This window comes from Gorilla gorilla, chromosome 14 (assembly GCF_029281585.2).
Source record: "Gorilla gorilla gorilla isolate KB3781 chromosome 14, NHGRI_mGorGor1-v2.1_pri, whole genome shotgun sequence".
Lineage (NCBI taxonomy): Eukaryota > Metazoa > Chordata > Mammalia > Primates > Hominidae > Gorilla > Gorilla gorilla.
The window spans coordinates 126,055,559-126,080,176 of record NC_073238.2 but is presented as its reverse complement, the minus strand read 5'-3'; the positions used below and the strand labels follow the sequence as shown (position 1 = coordinate 126,080,176).

At 50.7% G+C, this 24,618-nt stretch overlaps 1 protein-coding gene across 1 annotated transcript; it reads right to left on the bottom strand.

The window, feature by feature from the left end:
• Positions 1 to 471: 471 nt before the first annotated feature.
• Positions 472 to 24,371, bottom strand: TEX29 (testis expressed 29). Its single transcript, XM_004054748.5, has 6 exons — positions 22,453 to 24,371; positions 22,267 to 22,358; positions 14,782 to 14,892; positions 3,154 to 3,223; positions 1,789 to 1,964; positions 472 to 637 (listed from the first exon to the last, which is right to left on the bottom strand). The coding sequence occupies exons 2-6, from the start codon at positions 22,322 to 22,324 to the stop codon at positions 597 to 599; spliced, it is 456 nt and encodes a 151-aa protein (XP_004054796.1). The 5' UTR covers positions 22,325 to 22,358; positions 22,453 to 24,371; the 3' UTR covers positions 472 to 596.
• Positions 24,372 to 24,618: the final 247 nt, after the last annotated feature.

The window sequence follows — 24,618 nt, the reverse complement described above, 5'->3', positions numbered from 1 at the left end:
GAATGCATATTTTTGAGGTGAGAAAATGGAGCCTCCAAGATCCTTGGGCTGCCCTGGGCCGGCCTAGGCGTACCTGTGAGCATCTGTCGGCCACTCTGGGACTGAGCGCACTGCCTTGCATGAGGGGCTCTCAGGCAGCTAAGGCCTATGCTTTGGGGCCTCTCAGATCCAGATCCAGACGCTGCTGCTCCCTCGCAGCATGGCTAAGTCCTAGCAAAGCCAAATGCCAGAGTCTTGAACCGCCTGTGTCCGTGTGGCAGCCCACTCTTGGTGAAAGTGCAGCCTGCCTTCTGAAAAGGAGACCTCGATGACACCACCTTGAGCCCATGCTGTGAACCCCCATAGTGTTAATATTAGTGACAAGCAGTGCCATTAAAAACTGAAAGTTCAGGTTCCCACTCTCCTACCCCACAGGCTTTCTCTCTCCTAAGATAAAAATATAGCAATGAATAAGCAACATCGGACGAGAAGCAATTTTCAAAATACCTTTATTTTTTTCTCTTTGGGTGGTCATTCCATCACACTGTTAACAGTGCACCTGCTGTACCATTTCATTTGGATAATTCTGACAATCTCCACTTCTTCATGCATCTCAGTCAGTCCTCAGTTTCTTCGGCTTCTGTTATTGTCACTGTTACTAGATTTTTAGAAAAGAAGAATTGTTTTTTCAAATGGAATATTCAGCAGTCCCGAAAAGATTTCATCAGGGTTTTTGAACCCATCTACATGGTGTCTGACTGGCAATGATTGATTCAAAAGCCAGTTTTGGGGATGGCCGTATCCTCCTATGTTTCTCATTGCATTCTAGGGGACAGTAAAACACTCTTCCTCCCACATCATCTCACTACACAGGAGGCTCCCTTAACCAGGCAAACATCTGTCCTGCAGGAAAGCCTCATTTGCACAGACGCAGCCTCAGTTAGGGGCCAGGCATTCCAGATCTGAAATCAAGTGTGGGTTGCCCTCTTACCCTGCCTCCTGATTTTCCTGATGGTCCCTGTAAAGCCAAGTCTATTTGGTAACAATGGGTAAGGCCAGGCCGTTTGTATCCTGTACAAACATCTCTGAAGATAAGGATTACCATTTGAGATGTTTCTTTCTCTAACCTGGCAAGGTGCTGATCTAGGAAAAGCAACCGGCAACCTCCAAGGGCCCCCAAAGCAGGTAAACCAACATATGAGCAACTTTCCTTCCTGGAAACCAAAGCAGGCACAGAGTGATTGTCCACCTCTCCAACCATGACCACCACGCGGCCAGGGCACCACAAAGAGTACCCACAGCAGCCCTGCAGCCTCCCCGCACATCCACGACCACCAGGCGGCCAGGGCACCACAGAGAATACCCACAGCAGCCTGGCAGCCTCCCTGCACAACCAAGACCACCACGTGGCCAGGGCGCCACAGAGAGTACCCATGGCAGCCCTGCAGCCTCCCCACAGGAAGTCACCTGATCAAATGTGCAGGTTCTGCAGGACTCTTGCCCCCTCCCCAGGAGCTTCCCACACTAACACTGAGGGCCCCGCCAGAGGGTGAAATGACAGGGAGGCAAAAGGGGATGGGAAGGGGGAGGACAAGACTCACAGAAGGAAACTCACACTGATGGCCACATCCACCCTGCAAACCTGAACCTCCAATGTTGGGTACATTAGAATTTTGAACAAACTGCAACACTGATCACTGAGGTTGAAGGGCCTGTGTAGATGTTGAGCCCCTTCCCAGGGAAGGTCTCCCGAGGGAACAGAGCCACGCCCTTGACCTTAGGCTGAGGATCATTCCAGAAGCTTCTCACCATCATCCTTATCCTCGTCACTCTTCATTGAGGGCCCAGCACTTGGAGGCCCAGGACTCGCAGGCTTCAGCCCTAACTTGCTGCTGGATGAGGCCAACTCCGCCTTTTCGCTGGACTTCTGTGGCAGCGTGACATCCATAGGGATGGCCTTTTCCTTCCTGCTCTCCTGAATGACTCTGATGGGAAGAGGGTTTTATCACAGTCAGGGAAGTTACAGATGGAAAACTCTCCAGTTCCTCCCTCCCACCCACCAGGACATCCCTCTGAAAACATAGGTTCCTGATCATGCATACTTATTTTCTAAGGTAAATGCTTTGATGTAATAGTTCTCATTTTCGTTTCTTTCTCTCTCTTTTTTTTTTTTTTTTTTTGTTTGAGACAATTTTGCTGTGTCATCCAGGCTGGAGTGCAATGGCACAAACACGGCTCACTGCAGCCTCCAACTCCTGGGCTCAAGTGATCCTCCCACCTCAGCCTCCCAAAGTGCTGGGAGATTACAAGTATGAGCCACCACATCCAGCCTCATTTTAGTTTCTTGTGCAGGCTCCAAACAGATGGCTGTATGAGGCAGCTAGACTCCCAAAGACAGCTCCAGGCAGGGGGAAGGTGTGTGTTGCACTGCAGGCTACTGCCGGCTCATCTTCATGATTAACACACATAAGACAGCATATAGCACCACTCATGGTAGGAAAATGGCTTTACTCATTCCTGGCAAAGAGACTCGAATAATCTCAGGGGCTTGTATGCAAACAGAGTGGGCTCATGGTGAAGGTGGTGGCCGGGGAGTGAGATGCTGGATTCCAGCCCTGCCCTGGGAATAGCCACCTGCTGCCTTAGCCCCCCAGGTCTGCATTTCCTCACCATTAAAATGAGAGGGAGTAGACTCATCTCTGAGACACCTCCAAACCCTGACACCCTGCAATGAGGACACAGGCCACAGGCCAAGAGGTGCAGGCAGCCTTGGGTTCAGGGACTCTGAGACAACTGGGAGCCTGAGTTAGAGCCTCGCTGCCCCATCCATCAGCCTTGGGACCCCCTCGATGCTGCGTCAATCATCCCAGTCCGGGGACAGTAAGTTCACTTACATCGTCAGTGGCTGCGAGGGCTGAAAAGGCTGAGCAGAGCACTTAAGAGTCTTAGGAGCTCACTAAATGTGGGTTATGATTTTCATCAACAAGCACTCTGGAGAAAATCAGTGGGGCCCTCCGTGAGCCTGGCCAGTTCCCTTTCCCAGGCTCACGGAGAGCTGTTCTCAGTCACCCCAGCAGCACCAAGCCCGAAGGAGCCCAGGCAGGCAGGAGGCTGCGGCCAGGAGAGGCGAGTCCCCTCCTCCCCACCCTCCCAGTAAAGAACAAAGGGACCGACCTGTAGATGATGGTGATGACGAAGGCCCCAGCGATGATCACAATCAAGGCGGAGAACACGTGGATGTAAACTGAAAAATGGTGGGATTCAAAGTCATTTCGATCCAGGTAAATAGAAAAGGAAGAAGATGAAGAAAAGGCAACCCTCCCAGAGTCGGGTGCGGGCCCTCCCGGCGCGGCTGCCCATGGTCAGCACTCCTCACCCAACCTCCCCAGTGTCTCCTGGAGACTCAGCTCTGTGGACATCTCCAAAGGCCCCCACAGGGAGACGAGGGCTCCCTGTGAAAGGCAGCTCCAGGTGGTAGTCAGTGCCACCCAGAGGACACCTTGTGACCACCCTGACCCCCGGGAGTGCATGGAGAGACGGCACTGGCTCCTGACCCCCGGGGTTGTGCGGAGAGATGGTGCTGGCTCATGACCCCCAGGGGTGCGTGGAGAGATGATGCTGGCTCCTGACCCCTGGGGGTGCATGGAGGAGAGATGGTGCCGGCTCCTGACCCCCGGGGGTGCGTGGAGAGATGGCGCTGGCTCCTGACCCCCGGGGGTGCGTGGAGAGATGGCGCTGGCCCCTCTGTTCCTGCTGTGCTCCCCAGCTCCCTGGAAATGGCTCCTCAATGCCCAGGTCAATTCCTCCCCTAAACTGAATACAAGGAAAACACTTATTGGATCATAGACAAATCCTTGACTGGGCTTCCTTGTATTAAAAGGGGCTCCTGCAATCCCCAAGTTTCCCATGCCTTCTCCAACCCAGCCTCAGCAAAAGTCGAGCCTCCCCAGGTGGCCATGAGGGGCAGCCCCGCCACCCTGGGTTTCCCTGCGTGAGTGCATTCCCAGCCTCTCCAAGACGGGGGTAACTGGGAGCAGGAACTGCTCAGCCCCCTTCTAAGCCTCTTTCTGAGAGACTGCCCACTGCTCAGCAGGCAGGGCCCTGTCTGTGCAAGAGGCCTGAGGGGCGCAGCACCGCCCAGCACCGAGGGCTGATATCTGGATATCCGTCGGCTCATTGGTTCAGGACTTGGACCCCTCAAGTCCTAACATTTGTACACAAGCATCACTCCTCTCAGAGTCCTTGGTCAAATAATATCCTCATCTACTGTTTGTTCTTCTATGTTCCTTCCATCAGGTTGATGTAAGGAATTTTTTAATGAATGCAAGTAAAGTTCTTAAGTGGTTGGCTAATCACATATACACAGTAATTCTTATTGTTGTTATTATTATCAATATTAGTCTCTTCTCTAATTGCTTTCTTACTCTCTCAAAGAAACTGGCTGACTTGCAAATATCAAGTGCAGGTGACACGATTTGCTTCAATTCCCGTACCTCCCCTCCTGCTAAACCACTTCCAAGTCGTGAAGCAGTAACAACACCATCAGATGTAATTTCCCTGGATGGTGTGTCAGTTTGCCAGGGATGCCGTAAGAAAGTACCATGCACTGGGGGACTTAAAACAATAGAAATTGATCATCTCATGGTTCTGGAGGCCAGAAGTTCAAGAACAAACTGTCAGCAGGGCCGTGTTCTTTTCAAAGGCTCCCGGGAAGGGTCCTCCCTGGCTTCTTCCTAGCATCACAGCAGTCTCTGCCCCTATTGTCACGTGGCTGTCTTTCCTCTGTCTCTGTGTCTCTTCTCTTTTTACAAGGACACCAGCCATTTTGGATGGAGGGCTCACTCCACTCCACTGTGATCTCATCTTACCTAATTACACCTGCAAAGACGCTTTTTCTAAATTAGGTCACATTCACAGGTACCAGGGATCTGAACCTCAACATATGCATTGGGTGTACACAATTCAACCCACCCCAGAAGCGAGGCCGCAGGTGCAGAGAAAGTGGCCTCCTGGGCACACGAGCCAGCTTCCGAAGGGATCCGCACTCCCTGGACTCATCACAGGGCCACCAGCAATGGATGAGGTGCCCAGGATTCTTTCCATGGGGACTGAAGTCAGAAAACTCAGAAGGGATTGAAGCCAGCTCGTGAGGGTAACCCACATCCAAGATTTTCCTCCTACCGAGGTGACCTCAGTAAGGAATGGTGAAGTACACAATGGGCGCTCGATAAGAGTTCCTCACGGAGAGGCTGGAGGAAGGGAGTGAGGCTTGGGGTTGCAAGCTGTCAGATAACAGGAATGTGCATGTACCGAGGAGCACACTGGGAAACTGCTTGTCAAAGGTTCTTCCAATCAGCTGCCTTATTTCTTTAAGTGAGGACTGTCCCGTGGAAACTTGCTTACCTGAGGAGGGGAAACAGTGGGGCAGACTCACCTCCAAATATCCGGGGCTACCATAACCAGCTTCCAGGATGGCCTCCCGATTCTCACCTCCTGGTATTTACACCCTAGATAGATGTTCCCACACTGAACAATGCTGATCCCTGGAGCCAAAGGAGATGCCAGAGTCTAACCCCCGAGGCCAGGTAAAAAAGACATTGCAGCTTCTGCCCTGATCTCTCTTGGGCCACTTGCTCTGGGAAAGACTGCAGCCCTCATGGCGAGGAGAAGAGGCCTCCTATAACATCTGGTACCAACTTCCCAGCAAAGTGAGTCATCTTCCTATAACATCTGGTATCAACTTCCCAGCAAAGCGAATCATCTAGGACGCCAAGATTTCAGGTGACTGCAGCCTCACTTGGCATCTTGACCACAATCTCATGAGACACCCAAACCCAACCCACCCAGCAAATCCTCTAAGTTGCTTTAAGCCACTAAGTTTTGGGGTAATTTGTCACACAGCAATAGAGGATGGATCTGAGAGGTAGCCTAGAGCTTGCCCAGAGAATCTGCACTTAAATGCTGTTCAACAAACAGAATCGATTGAATTGAAATGCACAAATAAAGTGAAAGGGTGAATTAAGAGCATTCATGAGGCAAGAAGGTAACCCTGAAATTCTTGAACTCCAGGAAATGTTTTATTCCTTAGTATGAATTTGTGTCTTAGCTCGTGGAATAAATTCAAAATTATGTGAGTGAAGTCCTGTTAAAGAGACACACATATTAGCGTCTTAGTATTCTACCGTCAGTATATCTCCCGTATCTTCCTACGTGCTCACGTTCTTTGTCGTTGATGCCAAGCTCCTAAAGATGGAGACTCAATCTCAATGATGTGCTCCGTACAGTGTCTGTCTAGCAACACTATTGATTACAGACCATATCTTTGGCTTATCATAAACCACAAAGTCTGGTTTATCTTTCAGAACAGCAGCAATTGAAGAAAGGATTATTTTCTTTAAGAAACGTCTTGGTAAATGTTCCCAAAATATAGTTAAACAAAAGTTTTGAAATCATCTCAGCAAGTCCCATGAAGAAACTGAAGTCAGATACTTAGAAGAAATGACATGTTAAATAACATACCCTAAATCAAGACTGAAGAATGAAGGCAAGTCTTTCTCTTTGAATTCCCAATTCTTTCTGAAAGATCTAATGCTAATTCCCCAATTCATATTCTTAATAATACAGATTATGCCATAACACAATGTGCACTTCAAACCAGCCAATTTAAGAAGTTGGTGAAAGGTTTTCATAACATGGAATTATGTGCACAAAGAGCTCATAATACCCTGTCACTGAATACTACAACTTGCACAGCACAAAGGTTCATTCGTCGTTTTGAATGAGAAAGATGTCAAAGAAATGAAAAGTAATGTGAGGGCACAGTGAGAGCCCCAAGGCAGGGCCCACTGCCCAGGCTCTTCCTACAGGCCCAAAAGAAGTCAGGAGTCAAGAAAAGCACAGTCACACAACCCAGCTGTTAAAGTTAGAATGATGGAAAGAACTTAATGGTTGCTTCCACGCAAAAATGATATACCCCCTTGCAAAACAGTGAGCCCTCTCCAAGTCAAAAACATTCTTGAGAGCCTGTGTTCTCTTCTGGGTTCCTTATAACACCAGTCACGAAGCTGCTATAGGGATTAAGGCTCACTTTTAAAATGGATGACAGGCATGCGGCGATTGTTCTAACTTAAGCCATGTTCGACATACATGCCAACACTTACAAACAGGCCAGCACCTGCACGGTACAGATAAAAAGGTGCTCAGGGGATGGGAGAGGTGGCAAAAGCAGCGGCAGTAGCAGCTTGGACGTGAGTTCCCTTCCTAGCTGTGATCTTCCTGGAGTGATGCATTTACAGCACTTTACACGGTTGGATCTCTGCTTCATTGGGATGTGAGGAAATTGGGATCACTAATCATTATATGGAGAAGATTGAAAGAATAAACTTAAATACCTTTTGGATGCTAATGATTGCCACTTTCAGAAGCCTTAAATGGTACACTTCTCAGAAAAACTAAGTGGTATAAGTGCCTTGGAAACTGGAGTTCTGTAAGAAGTCCAACTCTATGATGGAAATGAACTGAGCACGACTGTGAGCATCTGCTGCTCTCTGCATATGCAACATGAGCAGCAAACCCCAATTTCACACAACAAAAACAAAATGATGACAAGTGCCAATGCAGCAAACCATGGCCAAGTCAGCACCCACTGCCATGAGCTTGGCTTCAGGAGTACTGCCACATGCCTCAGAGGACGAGCTGCTGGAATGAAGCCATATGAGAGGCCGTTCAACACTGGAACCCAAAAAGATCTCTCAAGTAAGATTCTGGCTAAAGGGCATGGGTTTTACGATGAGACAGGTGAGTCAGGTGAAGGATAATGGACTCCTTTGGGAAAAAGCACTACATCTTGTAACTCTCACTAACTGATTATGTACAACCGGACTAGGGCTTCAGTAAAGCCCATAATTAACTTTCAGGGTGATATCAGCAAAAACAGCAGAGCGAGAACCCCCCTGCCAATTTCTTCCTCCATAAAAACAATGAGAACACTGGCAAAAATCATCAGAGGAAAGTTTTTCAGAAGTCTGGAAATTAACCAAAAGCTTGCAGAAATCTGTTTGTTTGAGGCAAACAGCTGAATCTCAGTAAAAGAGCAAGCTTGGACCTTTTATCTAGCCCTGTTCCCATCTCTCCTGCCCACCCTCCAGCTCCATGGTAGCTTGAAAATCAACAGCCTGTAATCATGGTAAAGCCAGCAGCCTGGCAGCCACTGCAGGGGGCAGAACAGGGTGGGACCTCCTTCAAAGCCCCATCGTCGGAGAGTTGTCATTATTTGATCTGTCTGGTGCTTCCTTGGAATATCAGCTTTATTTGATCTGAGCTCATTCGGTGAGAACAGCTTTTTCCCCAGGCATTTATTATAAATAATCAGAAGCAACTGAAAATTGTTTTACTGGCTAAAGTGTTGGTTAGCAGTTGAGGGAAAACAAGAGGCTAACTTACAAGCTTAACATGAAAATCTGGGAAATGAGATGTGCATAGAGAGCTCTGAAATGCTCTGACACATTCCTGGGAATCTAGAGGGCCATGGACATGTCCAGTGCTGTGGGCTTTGCAAGGAAAGACCTATGGTGGCCCTGGGACCTCACTTCTGGCTGACTTAAGGATCTGCATAAGCAGGAAGTGAAAGCTAAGGCAGAGCTAGAAATATTCTGACTTTGTTGAAGGTGTGCCTCAGCATGCACACAGAACCCCTATGCAAAGTCTGAGAGGCTTGTGTTTCCAGGCATCTAAGGAATTTTTGTCTAGTAGCTACCCAAGAAGAGTTTTTAGTGGTCACACACCACAAAGAATAAAGACTTTACTGAGTTAGTTCGGGAAAGTCATCAAACAACCACAACAACAAACAGCAGCAACAATAAAACCTGGGGAGGTGAAAGAACCCGATTCTCAGAGGTGCTATATTATCTTACCTAAAATGTCCAATTTTCAAGAAAGAAAAATGTTAAACATACAAAGAAATGAGAAAGTATGGCCATATACATAAAAAATGCCATTAATAGAAATCATCACTGAGGAAGCACAGACATTGGACTTACTTGACAAAGACTTTAAATCAACTATTTTAAGCATATTCAAAGAACTAGAAGAAATCATGTCTAAGGAACTAAATAAAAGTAAAAGGATAATATTTTATTGATATGATTTGGCTCTGTGACCCACTCAAATCTCATCTCGAATTGTAATCCTCACATGTCAAGGGAGGGACCTGGTGGGAGGTGGTTGGCTCATGGGGGCAGTTTACTCCATGATAGTCTCATGATACTGAGTTCTCACAAGATCCGATGGTTTAAAAGTGTTTGGCAGTTCCCTTCCCACAACCTTGCTGCCACGTAAGACATGTCTTGCTTCCCCTTTGCCTTCTGGCATGATTGTAAGTTTCCTGAGGCCTCCCCAGCCATGCAGAACTGTGAGTCAATTAAACTTCTTTCCTTTATAAATTACCCAGTCTTAGGTAGTTCTTTATAGCAGTGTAAAAAATGACTAATACATTCATCAAATAGAAAATATCAATAGAAATATAGACATTATTAAGACCAAAAAGAAATTCTGAAGTTGAGAGTACAATAATAGAAATGAAAATTCACTGGAGATGCTCAACAGCAGATTTGAGCAGGCAAAACAATCAGTAAACTTGAAGATAGGTCAATGAGGTTATCCAGTTTAAGTAACAGAAAGAAAATATAACCAAGAAAAATTAATACAGCCTTAGAGGTCTGTGGGATACCATAAAGTCTATCAAATATACATAATGAAAGTCCAGAGGGAGAGGAGAAAGATAAAAGAACAGAAAGAATATTTGAAGAAATAACGGTAAAAACTTCCTAAGTTTGGTTAACATTAATCTATACATCCAAGAAGCTCAGTGAACTCTGAGTAGGATAAACTCAGAGAGATCCACACCCAGACACCTGGCAAACTGCAAAAGACAAAGAGAGAATCTTGAAAGCAGCATAAGAGAAGTGACACATTATATACAAAGGAGCCTTAAGATTTACAGCAGTTTCTCATCAGAAACCATGCAGGCCAGAAGGCAATGAGATAAAACATTCAAAGGGCTGTCAGGAAGACTATCAACCAGCAATTTTATATACAGCAACTCTATGCTTCAAAATTGAAGGGTAAATTAAGACATTCCAGATAAACAGTCAGGATATTCATCTCTGGCAAAGCTTCTTTATAAGAAATACCAAAGGGAGTCCCTTAGGATGAAATGAAAGAAGAGTAGACAGTAAGTCAAATCCACATGAAGTAATAAACACCACCATTAAGGTACTCAATAGATGCAGAAAAAGAATTTGAAAAAAAATCCAACACCCTTTCATGATAAAAACACTCAACAAAGCAGGAAGAGAAGGGAGCTTTCTCAACTCGTGTGCTTCCAAGTTGTATCTTGCATTTACTATTAATAGATACACGGCATCTAGTCAAACCCACAGGTGCCACCGTATTTAATGGTGAAACACTGCAAGTTTCTTCTTAAGATCAGGAACAAGACAAAGCTTCTGCTCTTCCTAGTTCTATTCATCATTGTACTGGAGGTTTTAGTAAGAAACCAGGCAAGAAAATGAACTAAAAGGCATTCAGATTAGGAAAAAAGAAGTAAAACTGTATTTTCAGATGCCATGGTCTTGTATGCAAAAAATCCTAAGGAATCAACTAGAAAACTAATAGAATGAGCAAGTTCAACAAGGTTGCCAGATACAAGATCAGCATACAAAAATCAATTATATTTCTATATGCTGGCAATAGACAATCTGAAAATGAAGAAAACAATTCCATTTATAATAACATTAAAAACAGTAAAATACTTTGGAATAAATTTAATTTAAAAAGCTCAAGATCAGTACACTGAAAACTATAAAATATTGAAAAAAATTAAAGACCGAAATAAATAGAAAGACTACCCCTGTTCATGGACCAGAACACTTAATATTGTGTTAAGATGGCAATACTTCCCAAATTATATACAGATTCAACACAACCCCAATCAAATTGCCAAAGGACCTCTTTTCTGCAGAAATTGACAAGCTAAATTTGATCTGGAAATGCAAGGGACCCATAACAGCCAAAATAATCTTGAAAAAGAAGAACAAAGTTGAAGCACTCACACATTCTGATTTCAAAATTTACTGCAAAGCTACAGTAATCAAAACTGTGGCACTGGCTAAGGATAGACATATAGATGAACAGAATAGAATTGAGAATCTAGAAATAAACTCTCACTTTTATGGGCAACTGATTCTCAACAAGGGTGTCAATTTAATCAGGGAAAAAGAATCTTTTCAACAAATGATGCTGGGACAACTGAATATCCATATGCAAAATAATGAAGTTGGAAACCTTCCTTGCACCAGATACAAAAGTTAACTCAAAAAGGATAAAAAGACCAAAATGTAAGAGTTATAAGTATAAAACTCTTAGAAGATATTACAGGTATAAATATTTGCAACCTTGGATTAGGCAATGGTTTCTTAGATGTGACACCAAAGCACAAGCAACAAAAGGAAAAATGGATAAAATGGACTTCATAAAAATTAAAAATATTTGTGCTTCAAAGGACACTATCAAGAAAAAGAAAAGACATGTAAGAGAATAATAGAAAGTATTTGCAAGTCACATTTCTAATAAGAGTTTAATATCTAGAATATATAAACAACCCATACAACTCCATAATAAAAAGACAATTAACCCAATTTAAAACCGGGCAAAGGACTTGAATAGACTTTTCTTCCAGAGAAGATATCCAAATAGCCACAAAAAAAAAAACGCAACAATGGTGAACATCATTATTCATTAGAATAATATGAATCAAAACCACAATGAGATACAACTTCACACCCATTACAATGGCTGTAAACAAAAGGACCACAACAAGTGTTGGCAAGAATGTGGAGAAATTGGAACTCACATACGCTGCTGATTGGACTGGAAAATGATCTAGCCACCTTGCAAAACAGTTGGGAAGTTCCCTAAAAATTTAAGCATAGAGTTAATATATGATCCAGCAATTCCACCCCTAGGAATATACCCAAGAGAATAAAAAACATGTTTGCACAAAAACCTATATACAAATGTTCAGAGCAGCATCATTTATAACAGCCAAAAAGTGGAAACAACCCGCATGCCTATAAACTGATAGATGGGTCAACAAAATGCGGCATACCTATACAGTGGACAATTACTCCACAATAAAGAGAAAGGAAGTACTTATAGCTGCTACGACATGAACGAACCTTGAGAACTATGTGAGTGAAAGAACCACAAATCACTTGGTTCCATTTATATGAAATGTCCATAATACGGAAGTCCACAGACAGATGAGTGGCTGCCAGGGGCCAGAGAGAGAGGGAAGGACAGGACATGACTGCTAATGGGCGTGAGGGTTCTTTCTGGAGTGGTACAAGTATTCTGGAGTTAGTGGTGATGACTGTAGAACTGTGAATATACTAAAAGCCACTGAATTGTATACTTTAAAAGGTGAATTTTATGGTATAGTATCTTGGTAAAAATAATAGCTGAAGCAATTTCCAACTGATTTTATCTGTAGTCAGAGGAAGGCGTGAGATCCTGGGAATCCCAGAGGCTCCTGGAAGTGGAGGCTGGGACAGCGAGGGGTCTGGTCCCGAGTCTCTAAAGCCAGGATCTGCAGGAGCCGTCGTCATCAGAAAACCTTCCCAACTATCAGTGGTGTCCATTGTGACCTCTCATTTGTCTCTGAGGAGCAAAAATTCATCTTCTTTTGATGAGGTGCCAAATCTTCACCACGAAGCAGGACAAACACCCTCTCTGGAGCAAGCCAGAATCCCATCAGCGCTTTCTTTCTTGACTGATTTTGTGCCCAGAATATCCCTTTCATCTCAGAGGAGCTGGCTTAAGGCTTTACGTCTGTAGGACTGGGCAGTCCCCATGTAATCAAACAGTCTAGCCTGAAAATGAGTTTTAAAACTTTTTTTTTCCTTTTTCTCTTCTTCCCCTAGTCTCACGATGCAGAAAGCTTACTGCAAAAAACTTGTTCTCCTTAGTCTTAAAATATAGCCTCGAAATGTACTTTCTTTGCAACACCATGGTCTCCCTTTCTCACCACGCGCCCCCTAGCCCCATGCACATTTATCTAACTGTGTGCTGGTATTTAATTATGGGCTTACTTACAAGTTCTAGGGGCTCATCTTGAGATAGACCAAGCATAGAGACCCAGCTGCAAAATGCCAGAGATCACCTGAAGGCAGTGAGTCTGCAACCAGCCATCAAGATGACGACACCTCCCGCTCCAGGTGGGCTGTGGCTTGCGACAGCCACTGGAACGAGACCCTCAGACCTTGTAGAAGCACCCCTCCCATGTGCCTCCCATTCTGAGTTCCTCTTTTTAAGCCCCTCTTCCCAGCCTAAAGTTGGAAGCACAAGTCAGCCACTTCCCCACTGCTAGCTTTGGAAATAAAGTCACTTTCCCTTCATTTGTTATGGGCTTTGCAAGCGGTGAGCAGCCGAGCTTGTGCTAGGTTCCACCAGCAGGTCACTACTTGGAAATTTCCATCAGTCACTCATTCCCATCAGTCACTAACGTTTCCCGACTTTCTAAGCCCTACTAGATACAGGGAATGAAGAGGACCTGGTGCCTGGTCTCTGAAGGCTCAGTCTAGCAGGAAATGCAGAAGAAAGAGGTAAAAGGAAGAAGAAATGGCCCTGAGCTGCACAAAGCCAGGGGCCTTTACTCACTTTGGGGTGCTGGGGGTGGAGAAAAGAGTGGCCTAGGACAGGGAGGGTTTGGAACTCATCTTCAAGGAAGCCTAGAGCTGTGAGAGCTCATCAGCCACGTCCATCATCTCCACCATTAAGGGCTGCACTGTTCCCTCCCGAGGGCGTGCTATGCAGGCCGCTCCCCTCCGTGCTGCTGTCCACCCATCCCCACGCAGCACAAAGAGCCACTTTACCCTCATTTCCAAAAGGGGCCTCCACAGGACAAGGAAACACATGAAGCTTCACGTGGACCTTGATGAGGGTTTGGAAATGAGAAGACCTCAGCGGCGCAGGCCGGTGCACTCACAGGCGAGAATATGCTGAGGAGGTGGGAGCCCAACGCCCTTCACGCGCACGCCATCCTGGCTTCTTAACCTTCTCCCACCTCCCTTCGAACACATTTTACAACTAGCCATGGTCCTCTGAAGGGCGCGCCTCCTTCCGGAAGCCTTCACGGGGATGGGGAGTGGCAACGCCTCCAGCTCCCTTACCCACCCACTGGGTGCCTGTTGTCCTCACTTCACCCCCGTGCTGCTTGAGGGGCTTGAGGGGCTACCAGCAGATCCTCACGTCTGGTCTGGCTTCTAGTCTGACGTTGAAGCAGCCCACGGAGTCCCCAGTCAGGGCCAAGCTCACAGAGCCCCTGGTGGACAAGGTCCGCTCCACCCTGATGGGCTCACCCCACACCCGGCCACTGGCCCGGGCCCTGCCAGCGCCCCATGTTTCTGCAGCACTATTTCCCCAAATCCAGCCTCTGCAACCACCCAGAATGGCCAAATTCCTCCATGAAGGGGGCCTCCATTTGTCCCCGTCCATGCCCTGCTCAGCCCATCTGGGAATGGAACCCCTATGGTGGCTTACGTCACATTCACAGGCCCTCCAGCTCAAACCCCACTCAGAGTCTACTGTCCCCACTAAGACGGAGCAGAAGAGTTGGCCAGAGAACAATACAAAGGTGTTTCCAGCAAACAGAGACCCTGAGGAACGGAGACAGGCAGGGCAGTGGTCGGCATGGTCACCAGCTACCTCGGCTTCCGCCGCGGGGTGGCCGGGGCGTCTACTCACTGGGAACCTCTTTCTTGTAGCAGACGCCTTCGTAGAAGCAGCACCCGAGCTCCTGGCATCGGTCCCTGGAGACGTTGTAGTCACAAATGTCATACAGAGGAACGTCACACACTGCAAAAGCACAGACATACACAAGTGTCACCCCCGAAAACAAAGCCACTCCGCTCTCCGCTAAAGAACCTGGGAACCGGTGTGGGGAGCAGCTGTGGGTTTGTGTTGTGGTTTTGTTATTTTCTCAATTATGCATCATGCAAATCTTTATTTGAAACTAAGATCCAGAATGAATTAAATTTCTGAGCAAAATAATGTCAAGTTAATTACACAGAATAATGCAGGGGCCTCTAACGATTAGGAGATAATACATTTCCGCGCAGCAGCGCCAGGCACGGCGCACGACAGAGCCCACAGAAGTGCGGGGCTCACACAATGGCTGCTTGGGAGTTCGGGAGGGAACGTGTAATTATTTCACACTTAAGCATACAGGAGTCAGAATTAGCAGCATGGGCTGAAGATTATTTCAGAATTTTAAAACTTGAATCAAAAGGACAGAAAGTTTAACGCCAGTTTTGACCCAAAGGGAGAAGAAGGGAAGACAATGAGTGTGCGGCGCGCCGTGGGAGGTAAAGGAAGCAGGGCGGGGAGAGCTCCTGGCAGACGACCCTTTCCAGAGGAGTTCAGCAGCCTCACACACGTTCAGCCCCGAGGGATGTGGCTGCCTTGATCGGCCATGGGCCACCGAGAGACTGGGCTGGATGATGAAGGGGGTTCCTGCAGGTGAGGGCCCAGGGTGCCCGCAGAGACCTTTGCTGGGTGGACTGCAGTCCCACAAAGCCAGGCTCCATGCCCCAGGCCAAGGCTGCACCCAAGCCACTGGGGGTCTTCCCTGGCCCCTCTGTAAGTTGTTCCACTGGGACAGGGGCCGGGAGGGGAGCTGCCCGGCCTTCTTGACCCTTGAGGAGCCCCATTTGTGTTCCTTAGGGTTGATTTAGTCTTTCAGGTTCCCCTTCTCAAGACACCCCCATTCCAGGTGTGCAAATGCTGCGGCTGCAGCCCTCATCCGCTGTCAGAAGCATCATGGACACGGGAGCCCTGCCGAGGCGATGCCCCACCTGCCAAGGCAGAGTGCACAGGGCAGGCTGAAGTCACCGGCTGCTGCCACCCTCTCCTCCCTCAGTTGCATGGGGTGGCTGTGTGTGATTTGAGCTGACCTACCATGTAGGGAGAGGTCGCAGGAGGCCGGGAGAGGCCCCACAGCAGCAGGCAGGTACTGCACAGCCAGGCTCAGAGGGGCCAGGGGTGGGTGGCTGGTCTCGGGCTGTGGCTGGCCAGATGGTCCCCACGTTCTATGCAGCAGCCCATGTGTCTACAGTGGGTGACTAGGAGGGCTTTGCTCCCAGGGCATCCAGGCACCACGGCCTTTTTCCTGGAGTGCAATTCCGGGGTGGACACAGCGCCAGAACTTCACAAACACTACCCACAGGCAGCTCCCCGAGAATTCAGAGTCCGCCACTGCCTCCACTTTCTGACGCAGGTGATGACAGCAGCTGCACAGCAAACACCCGCCAGCGCCAGGCTCACACTGCCCGCAGTCTCCTCCACCCCACCAGACACCCGCCAATGCCAGGCTCTCACTGCCCGCAGACTCCGCCACCCCACTAGACAGGCTCGCGCTGCCCGCAGTCTCCTCCACCCCACCAGACAGGCTCGCGCTGCCCGCAGTCTCCTCCACCCCACCAGACAGGCTCGCACTGCCCACGGTCTCCTCCACCCCACCAGACACCCACTAGCGCCAGGCTCGCGTTGTCTGCAGTCTCCACCCTACCAGACAGGCTCGCACTGCCTGCAGTCTCTTCCACCCCACCAGACACCCGCCACCGCCACGCTCGCGTTGCCCGCAGTCTCCACCCCACCAGACAGGCTCGCGCTGCCCGCAGTCTCCTCCACCCCACCAGACAGGCTCGCGCTGCCCGCAGTCTCCTCCACCCCACCAGACAGGCTCGCGTTGCCTGCAGTCTCCTCCACCCCACCAGACAGGCTCGCGTTGCCTGCAGTCTCCTCCACCCCACCAGACAGGCTCGCACTGCCCGCAGTCTCTTCCACCCCACCAGACACCCGCCAGCGCCAGGCTCGCGTTGCCCGCAGTCTCCACCCCACCAGACAGGCTCACACTGCCCGCAGTCTCCTCCACCCCACCAGACAGGCTAGCGTTGCCCACAGTCTCCTCCACCCCACCAGACACCCACCAGCACCCGGCTCAGGATACTGCAGGCTCCTCCACCCAATCAGACACCAGCCAGCACCCAGCTCATGATGCCCTAAGGCTCTTCCACCCCATCTGGGAAGATCCAGACGAAACCCAAGATCCCACCAGCTTGGACGCAGCAGAGCCGGGATCCACAGAGACCTCTGGCTTCAGGGTCCTGCTGTCTTCACGGTGCCAGGCGCCCTCCCCGCCATCCCCAGACACGGGAGGAGAAGCCCCAGCAGCACAGAGGCGTCTGCTCACAGAGCCAAGAGAACAAAGGTTTCTGAAGACTTGCTCCGGGTGACAGCGGATGTTTAATTTCAGCAAACAGACTGGGCAGGAAATATTTCACTGAATGAAGTATTATTTTTATTCATAAAGTGATTTGTTCTCTTCAATATCACTACACAAACGTTCATACATTCTTTCTCATTTTAAAAGTTCAGTCCCCATCACACCTGACCGCCCAGCCGTCGAATCCCGTCAGTCCTCCCGCGCCTCCTCCGGTGTCCCATTTTCCCTGCACACCCACCGTTATTTTCCTGCACGCACCTCCACAATGTCGCCATGCATTTTAAAAATCCAGTAGACCCTGAGAAGTCTCTCACGCATTTCCATTCCTAGCCCGGCCCTCCACCCTCCTCCACAACCCGTAACAGGCTTTGAGGTTGGAGTAAGCTGAGGCTTTCTGGGCAGGCACCAGGTCGCAGCTGCCAAGGGGGCCGAGGTGGGCTTCCTACATGGTGGGGGATCGGCACGGCTGATGCAGCTCCCTGCTCCCTCTAGAAACATCACTGGCAGCTCGCCCACTGCACAGGTACTGGACTCCCGGCCACTGGCACCAGCAGTGGTACCTCCAGTAGGCCCTCCACACCCCCCGCACCACAGCCAGGGTGGCTCGAGTGCAGGGCTGACTGCCTGGGTCTCTCCCTGTGCTCTCCCAGAGTCATGACGGCGTGGCTGGGAAGGGGGAGAGGAGCCATCGGCTGGGCCAGGCTAGGGGAACGGGGAGGCGCTGCCTCAGGATGGCGGGGCAACCACGTTCTTCCTGATCTACTGAAACGAGACTGGGGTTAAATCAATCAATCTAAAATGAGCCGAGTGCTTCCTGGGAGAAGCCACCCTGGCTGAGGGGTGCCAGGTGAGATGGGGGCCCGTGGAGTGAGGTTTCAAAGCTCATCCCACGAATCTGTCCCATCACCCCATCTGCGTGGATAGCAAGCCCAGGGAAGCCACCGCTCCCCAGGGACAGTGGGGCTGCCATTCATTCCCTAGCTCATCCCACTTCCCGCCGGCCACCTCCTGGGGCTTCTAACACGCCCACGCCAGCACGGTGGTAAATGTTCTGTTATTTTTCTCCAAGGCCACGGAAAGTCTCTTCACTCTGCATTTTGCTGCTTCTGCAGCAGGAGAGGAAAGGTTCAGGAGGGGCATGGTGCCCAGAGAGGTGCAGATCTGAGGCCAGGGCTTTCCGACCCAGGCAGCGAGGCATCGTCGTTTTAAACCTGGCTGATGATCCAGGTGGGGAGGCGTCACCATTTTAAGTGTGGCTGACGATTCCCTGGCGTTTCTCCTTCCTGTGCTCCATCCACCTCCCTTCCCCTCTCTCTGTGAAACGCACACTTGCAGGAATTCTTCCTAGGGGAGGAGTCAAGCCCAGAGACTCTCTGAGGGCAGCGCCGGGTCCTCAGTGTGACTCCCCATCCAAGTCCCTCTGCCACCTCGTTTCCCGACGAAGCAGTCAATTAGCAGGGGACAGACCATGGCCGCCTCCTGGAGAAGCAGCCGGCAGACTGAGCAGCCATGACCTCACAGCACCGTGGAGGCTTCCAGCACTTCTGAGGCTAGAAAGGCAGGCATCGGGCTGGCCTCCAGGGGACACCTCCAAGCCACACTGCCCGGCGGCCCACTAGAATGTCCCAGCTGAGGGTTCCTGGCAGCGTGGCCACAGACAGCAAGACCCGACCACAGACAGGTTTCCAAAGATGGTCCAGGCGGGAAGAGAAGACAAGATTGAGTACAGTGGTGACAGGAAATGTGGTGTGGGAACTCCAGAGACGTGCCTGCGGTCACGATTGCCACCAGCACCCCCAGGACCTTCAGAGGGCCCAGAATGCACACCCCTTTCTGTCCGTGAGCTGTGACACCACCTGGAATCCGGCTGAATGTGTCTTCACAGCAGATGTCATAAACAACGTAAAAATCTCTGAAACTGGAGACCCATTTTCTTGACACTGAGCTTGAAGTTGCATGTCAAGTTATCTTAGGACAGAAGACACCAGTTCTCCCGGAGTTTGAGCATGAGAACACGGAAGGAGAGGTGAGAAGGAGGAGGAGGAGGAAGCTGGGCAGGGATCACAGCAGGTTCAGGGAGCTGGCATGGTGTGTGCAGAGGCTCGTGTGTGTGGCCTTCCTGCCTGGAGCGCGTGTGAACCACGGATGGGGATCTGGGGCGTGCAGGGTCACGGATCCCTGTGTGTGCAGAGGCTCATGTGTGTGGCCTTCCTGCCTGGAGCACGTGTGAACCACGGATGGGGATCTGGGGCGTGCAGGACCACAGATCCCTGGGATTCGGACACAGAGAGTCCAAATATGTCCACAGACCCCCGAGCCTGTGGAGAAGAAGCAGTGGCTTCGAGTCCCCACTCTTTCATACAAGCCACTCAGAGAAGAACTCACACCGGTGTGGAAAGTGTGTCACAGTTTAAAAGCACTTTTGCAGAAACTATTTTATTTAGGGAGGGAGTTGACATTAATCTTTAGGCAGCAGCTGACAGGCAGCAGCTGAGGCTGTATCCCCGCAGTAAGGCAGAGCCTCCAGCCAGGGCTGAGCGGCCCCACACACGCCTCTTCCCCAGGGGCCACCTGTCATCCTCCCATCCTCATTTCCGCTCCTTCACCCCCAGGTCACCCGCCATCCAGGGCCATGTGAACATGGTGCCCTGGGAGCCAGCCTCAGGCCATCACCCGCTAGGGGGCTGTCTGGAGGCCCAGCTGCCTCCTGTCCCGGATGAGTGAGTGTGGACATGGGGAAGCCCAGCAGGGCTGCGTGGAAGGGGAGGTGTGCAGGGCTCTGCACCCACATGGGAAGAGGCTGCAGAGCGGTTGGGCTTGGAGGCCAGAGTCTGCACTGCACCCGGCCACAGAGTCTCTTCCACATCTGCAAAGTTGCGCAGAGAAGGACAGGAGGAATTCCTCTAGGCTGCTTCTTGGGTTCAGACCCAGGGGTGAGCGGCAGAGAGGGCCTGAGCTGCAGGGCCAGGGCCAGCCACTGTGGCTAAAGGTTCCAGCTCCCCACCTGCCCGCTGGGGCCACCAGTGGTGCTGACACCTGAGCCAGCTCCAAGCCAGGAAGACCCTGGCCTTGTCATTTCACAGCTTCCCTACACCCCTAAAGGAATAGAAACAGTCGCAAAACAGCCACGCCACAGTCTGCAAAGAATGATAAAGACAATGCTGACCCCCCTGCATGTGTTCTTCAGTTCACGAGGACAGGCTGTGTGGGGAGCACACAGGAGTGTCGCCTGCAGACACCAGGAGCTGGGTCCTGGGCATGGCCATGGCAAGGTGAGACGACTGCAGCCCAGGGTCAGCTTGGGCAGTGCCTTGGGTGACCTGGCACACCTGAGATGACCCCCACCAGTCCCATGCACCCTGAGAAGTGGCACCAGCCTCCAGCAGCCCCTGACAGCCCCTCACAGACGGGGTGGCCAGGCCCAGCAGCAGCAGCTTGTACACACAACAGCTACACTGCTTGCAGCCCTGAAGCAGAAACCAGGAGGGTGGCCCCCAAGGGCCTGGAAGAGGGAGCGCTTTCTCCCCCGTGCTTGCCCTGGCTACAGGCCATCTTGCCAGAATATGAGGGGCCACCCCAGCTGGCCACAAGAGCGGCCCGTTCCCTCAGGGCCCCAGGCGCAGGCCTCCCACTCCGCCCTGGGTGCATCTGGATAGGGAACTGCAAAGACCCCTCTTGTGGACACCCCTCTTCCTGTCCAAAGAGGTAGCTGCCCGCCTGGTGTGACAAAGCCTGGTGGCCTTGGAAGGCCTCGCAGTCTGGCAGATGCCACACATTCCTGGCACCTGGGCCGCCCTGTCCCGCTGCGAGAGCTGCAGGACCAGGTGCTGCTGTGGGCAGGTGCTCAGTGGCTGCCAGCATCTTGGCCAGCCTGAGAGGCGCTCCCTAGCCTACCTTCCCAACAAAGGTAACAACCCAAAACAATCTAATTTGTTTTCTTTTTCTCCCATTTTCTTGGTTTGTTTGTTTGTTTTTGAGGCAGAGTCTCGCTTTGTCGCCCAGGCTGGAGTGGAGTGGCACAATCTCAGCTCACTGCAACCTCTGCCTCCCGGGTTCAAGTGATTCTCCTGTCTCAGCCTTCCAAGTAGCTGGGATTACAGGCAACCCGCCACCACGCTCGGCTAATTTTTATATTTTTAGTAGAGATGGGGTTTCGCCATGTTGGCCAGGCTGGTCTGGAACTCCTGACCTCAGGTGATCCACCCGCCTTGGCTTCTCAAAGTGCTGGGATTACAGGCCACCACGCCCATCCGATTTTCTTGTTTTTTTTTGTTTTTGTTGTTGTTGTTTTATAAAAGCATTGCATGAACACAAGATCCATTGAGAAAAAAACATTCAAGTAGCAGGTAAACCTGAGCCATGGAAGGTGGCATCTCCTGCCTCCCGGGGGAGGTGCAAACTTCCAGAATCTTCCTTTTCCTGACCATAAGTCACTGTCATCCCCCATCTATGCACATTAGCAGCACCTGTGGGAGAAGTCACATCCCACACCGGTGGTTCCTTCCAGTCCCAGTGGTGAGTGTCTGCCTCCGGGTCAGTTGCCTGGGTGGGGAAAGGGAAGGGGGAACTTCTTCATTGCTGATAAATATTTTTCCTTAATAAAAAAAGTCACTCCTGCAATAAAAGTTATGAAGTAGTTGAAGTGGATCTTCAGCACCTCATGGACAAAATGCCTTTGACCTGTTAAACCCCTGGAAATAGTTAAATGTATTTCTTCATCTAGAAAACCTCAGGTTCGGGTGTATTTTGTAATAAAATTTTCAAAAATGAAGACTTCACAGCGTTTTCCCAGGTTATTTCCTGAACACACATTTTGCTGTCTTGCCCTCCTAGCCAGGTCTGGGACGAGGACCCCCTGTCCGCGCCAGGGGCTCAAACATCTCCTCCTTGCGCCCCCGCAACTGCTCCCCCGCCCCACCCGCCCCCCTGGCGCCTTGCCTCCATACCTGTGAATTGCTTCAGGAGGTGCCACGGAGACTTCTTCACTTCCAGCACGTATTCCATTGCTGCAGCTGACAGATGAAGGGGCCAAGCACGCCTGGAAAACAGGAGAGGTCAGCACGGGCGGGGCCCTGGGGACGTCGTTTGGGGAGTGGGCGGCTCACACCAGGAGGGGGCGTTCATCGACTCACCTGCGCCTCACGTCCCAGGCGGGTCCCCTCAGCCACCCGTGCCTCTCAGTCCTACTCCACGTGGAAAACACCTTTTAGGTAAAACAACAAACTGGCCACCCCTGTCTGCCGCTGACTGTGGACTGTGGGACCAAGCTGGGCACACACCACCCCGCCTGCTGTGACATCACACAGCCCCATGAGGTCACGTGTGCGTGTCCACCTTAACACTGGCTGCATTGAGGACGAAGGCCACTCAGATGAACAGATGTAGGGAGGGAGTTCCAGGGGCAAGACGCTGCTGGGGACACCACGGGCTGAGTCCCACCTTCCCTGCAGGATACCCCCGCCCCTTGCCCACCAAGCATGTGGGCACAGGTGCTTGAGTCCTGTCCCTCCCTTCCTTTGTGTCCCGGTCCTTCCTGGGACACCCCTCTCTGCCAGCCAGCACTGGGTGCAGCAGAGAACAAAACCAAATCCCTTCCCCCCTGGGGAGAGGACAGAGTGACGTAGCTGCCTCGGACCAGACCCGGGCCGTGGGGAGAAGGCAAACTCAGGGCGTGGGCCAGGCTGGATCAGGGCAGGGGTTGCCCCTTGCCACAAGGTGGGCAGGCGGCCTCCAGGGAGGAAGGTGTGTCTGGGGCTGACGAGGGAGCATGCAGAGGTCCTGGGGGGAGGCTGGTGTGGCGACTTGAGAGACACAAGGAGCCGAGATGCCGCAGGAGGGCAGGGCATGAAACCACATGGGTCATGGTGAGGATGGTGGCCTTTATTCTGAGCAAAGTAGGGAGTTACTAGCAGATTTTGTGCGAGAAATGGAATCATTTTCACAGCATCACTCTGCTGTTCTGGAAATGGCTGTCGGGAGGTTTGTGAGCAGGAAGGATGGGATACTCATGAGGAAGAAGGCAGGCAACTGCCGGAGGGGGCTGCTGCTTTTTGTGGTTTGAGTTGAAGGAGTGGGCCTTGCATAATGGTGCGCACCTGTAATCGCAGAATCTTGGTAGGGCAAGGCGGGAGGATCGCTTGAGACTGGGAGGTCAAGGTTGTGGTGAGCTGTGATTGCACCACTGCACCCCAGCCAGGACAACAGAGGGAGACACTGTGTCAATCAACCAATCAATTAATAAGAGTGGCGGACGGCTTGGATGTGGAGAGCAAGAGAAGAAAAAGTCAATGGTGAGCCGAGGATGCTGTTGGGGGGCTGGAGGCTGGTGCTGTGGGCATCAGGTGGACAGAGGAGGCATCCAGGGGACACGCCCAGGAGGCATACACATACACGCGATGTGGGTTGATGTGTCTGAATTTTTCATGTTGCAGAAGGTTCACCTGCTATGTAGCACGTGTCAGAGCTTCATTCCTTCTCACGACTGAATAATATCCCACTGCAGGGACATGCCACATTTCGCTTAGTCATTCGTCTGTGGATGGGCACTGGGTTGGGCCAACATTTTGGCTTTTATGAATAATGCTGTTGGGAACACTCAATGTAAGTTTCTGTGTGGACGTAGATTTTCACTTATCCTTGGTATATCCCTAGGAGTGGAATTGCCGGGTCACACACTGGGAAGAACCCAATGTTTGTGTCCTCCCAAAATGCACAAGTCAGAATCCCAACCCTCAAGATGATGGGATTAGGAGGCGAGGCCTTGGGAGGTGAGGAGGTCGTGAGGGTGAAGCCTCATGAATGGGAATCGTGCCCCCATTAAAGAGGCCTCAGAGAGCTCCCTCGCCCCCTCTTCCACATGACGACCCAGTGAGAAGGCGCCGGATATGAGCCAGGAAGGGGACTTCGGAGGACAGCAAATCTGCCACACCTCCATCTAGAACTTCCAGCCCCCAGAAGTGTGAGCAAAAAGTGTCCGCTGTTTATAAGCCACCCAGGCTGTGGCATTTTTGTTACAGCAGTCCAGATGGGCTATGACATACAGGAATTCTGTTTCACCCTCTGAGGACCTGCCAGGCTATTTTACAAAGTGGCTGCACCATTTCACGTTCCCACCAGCATTGCGTGCAGGCTCCCAGGCAGAGACACTGTGCTTCTCTCTCCTGGGAACTGTCACCTACAGCAGGCACCAACCTGGGCAGCAGTCGGCTGGAGAACCACGTCATCAATGAGCTTCCGGGGAAGGAGTGGAGACAGATGAGCCTGCAGTGTGGTCATTGCCAGGACTGAGCCAGCACCGG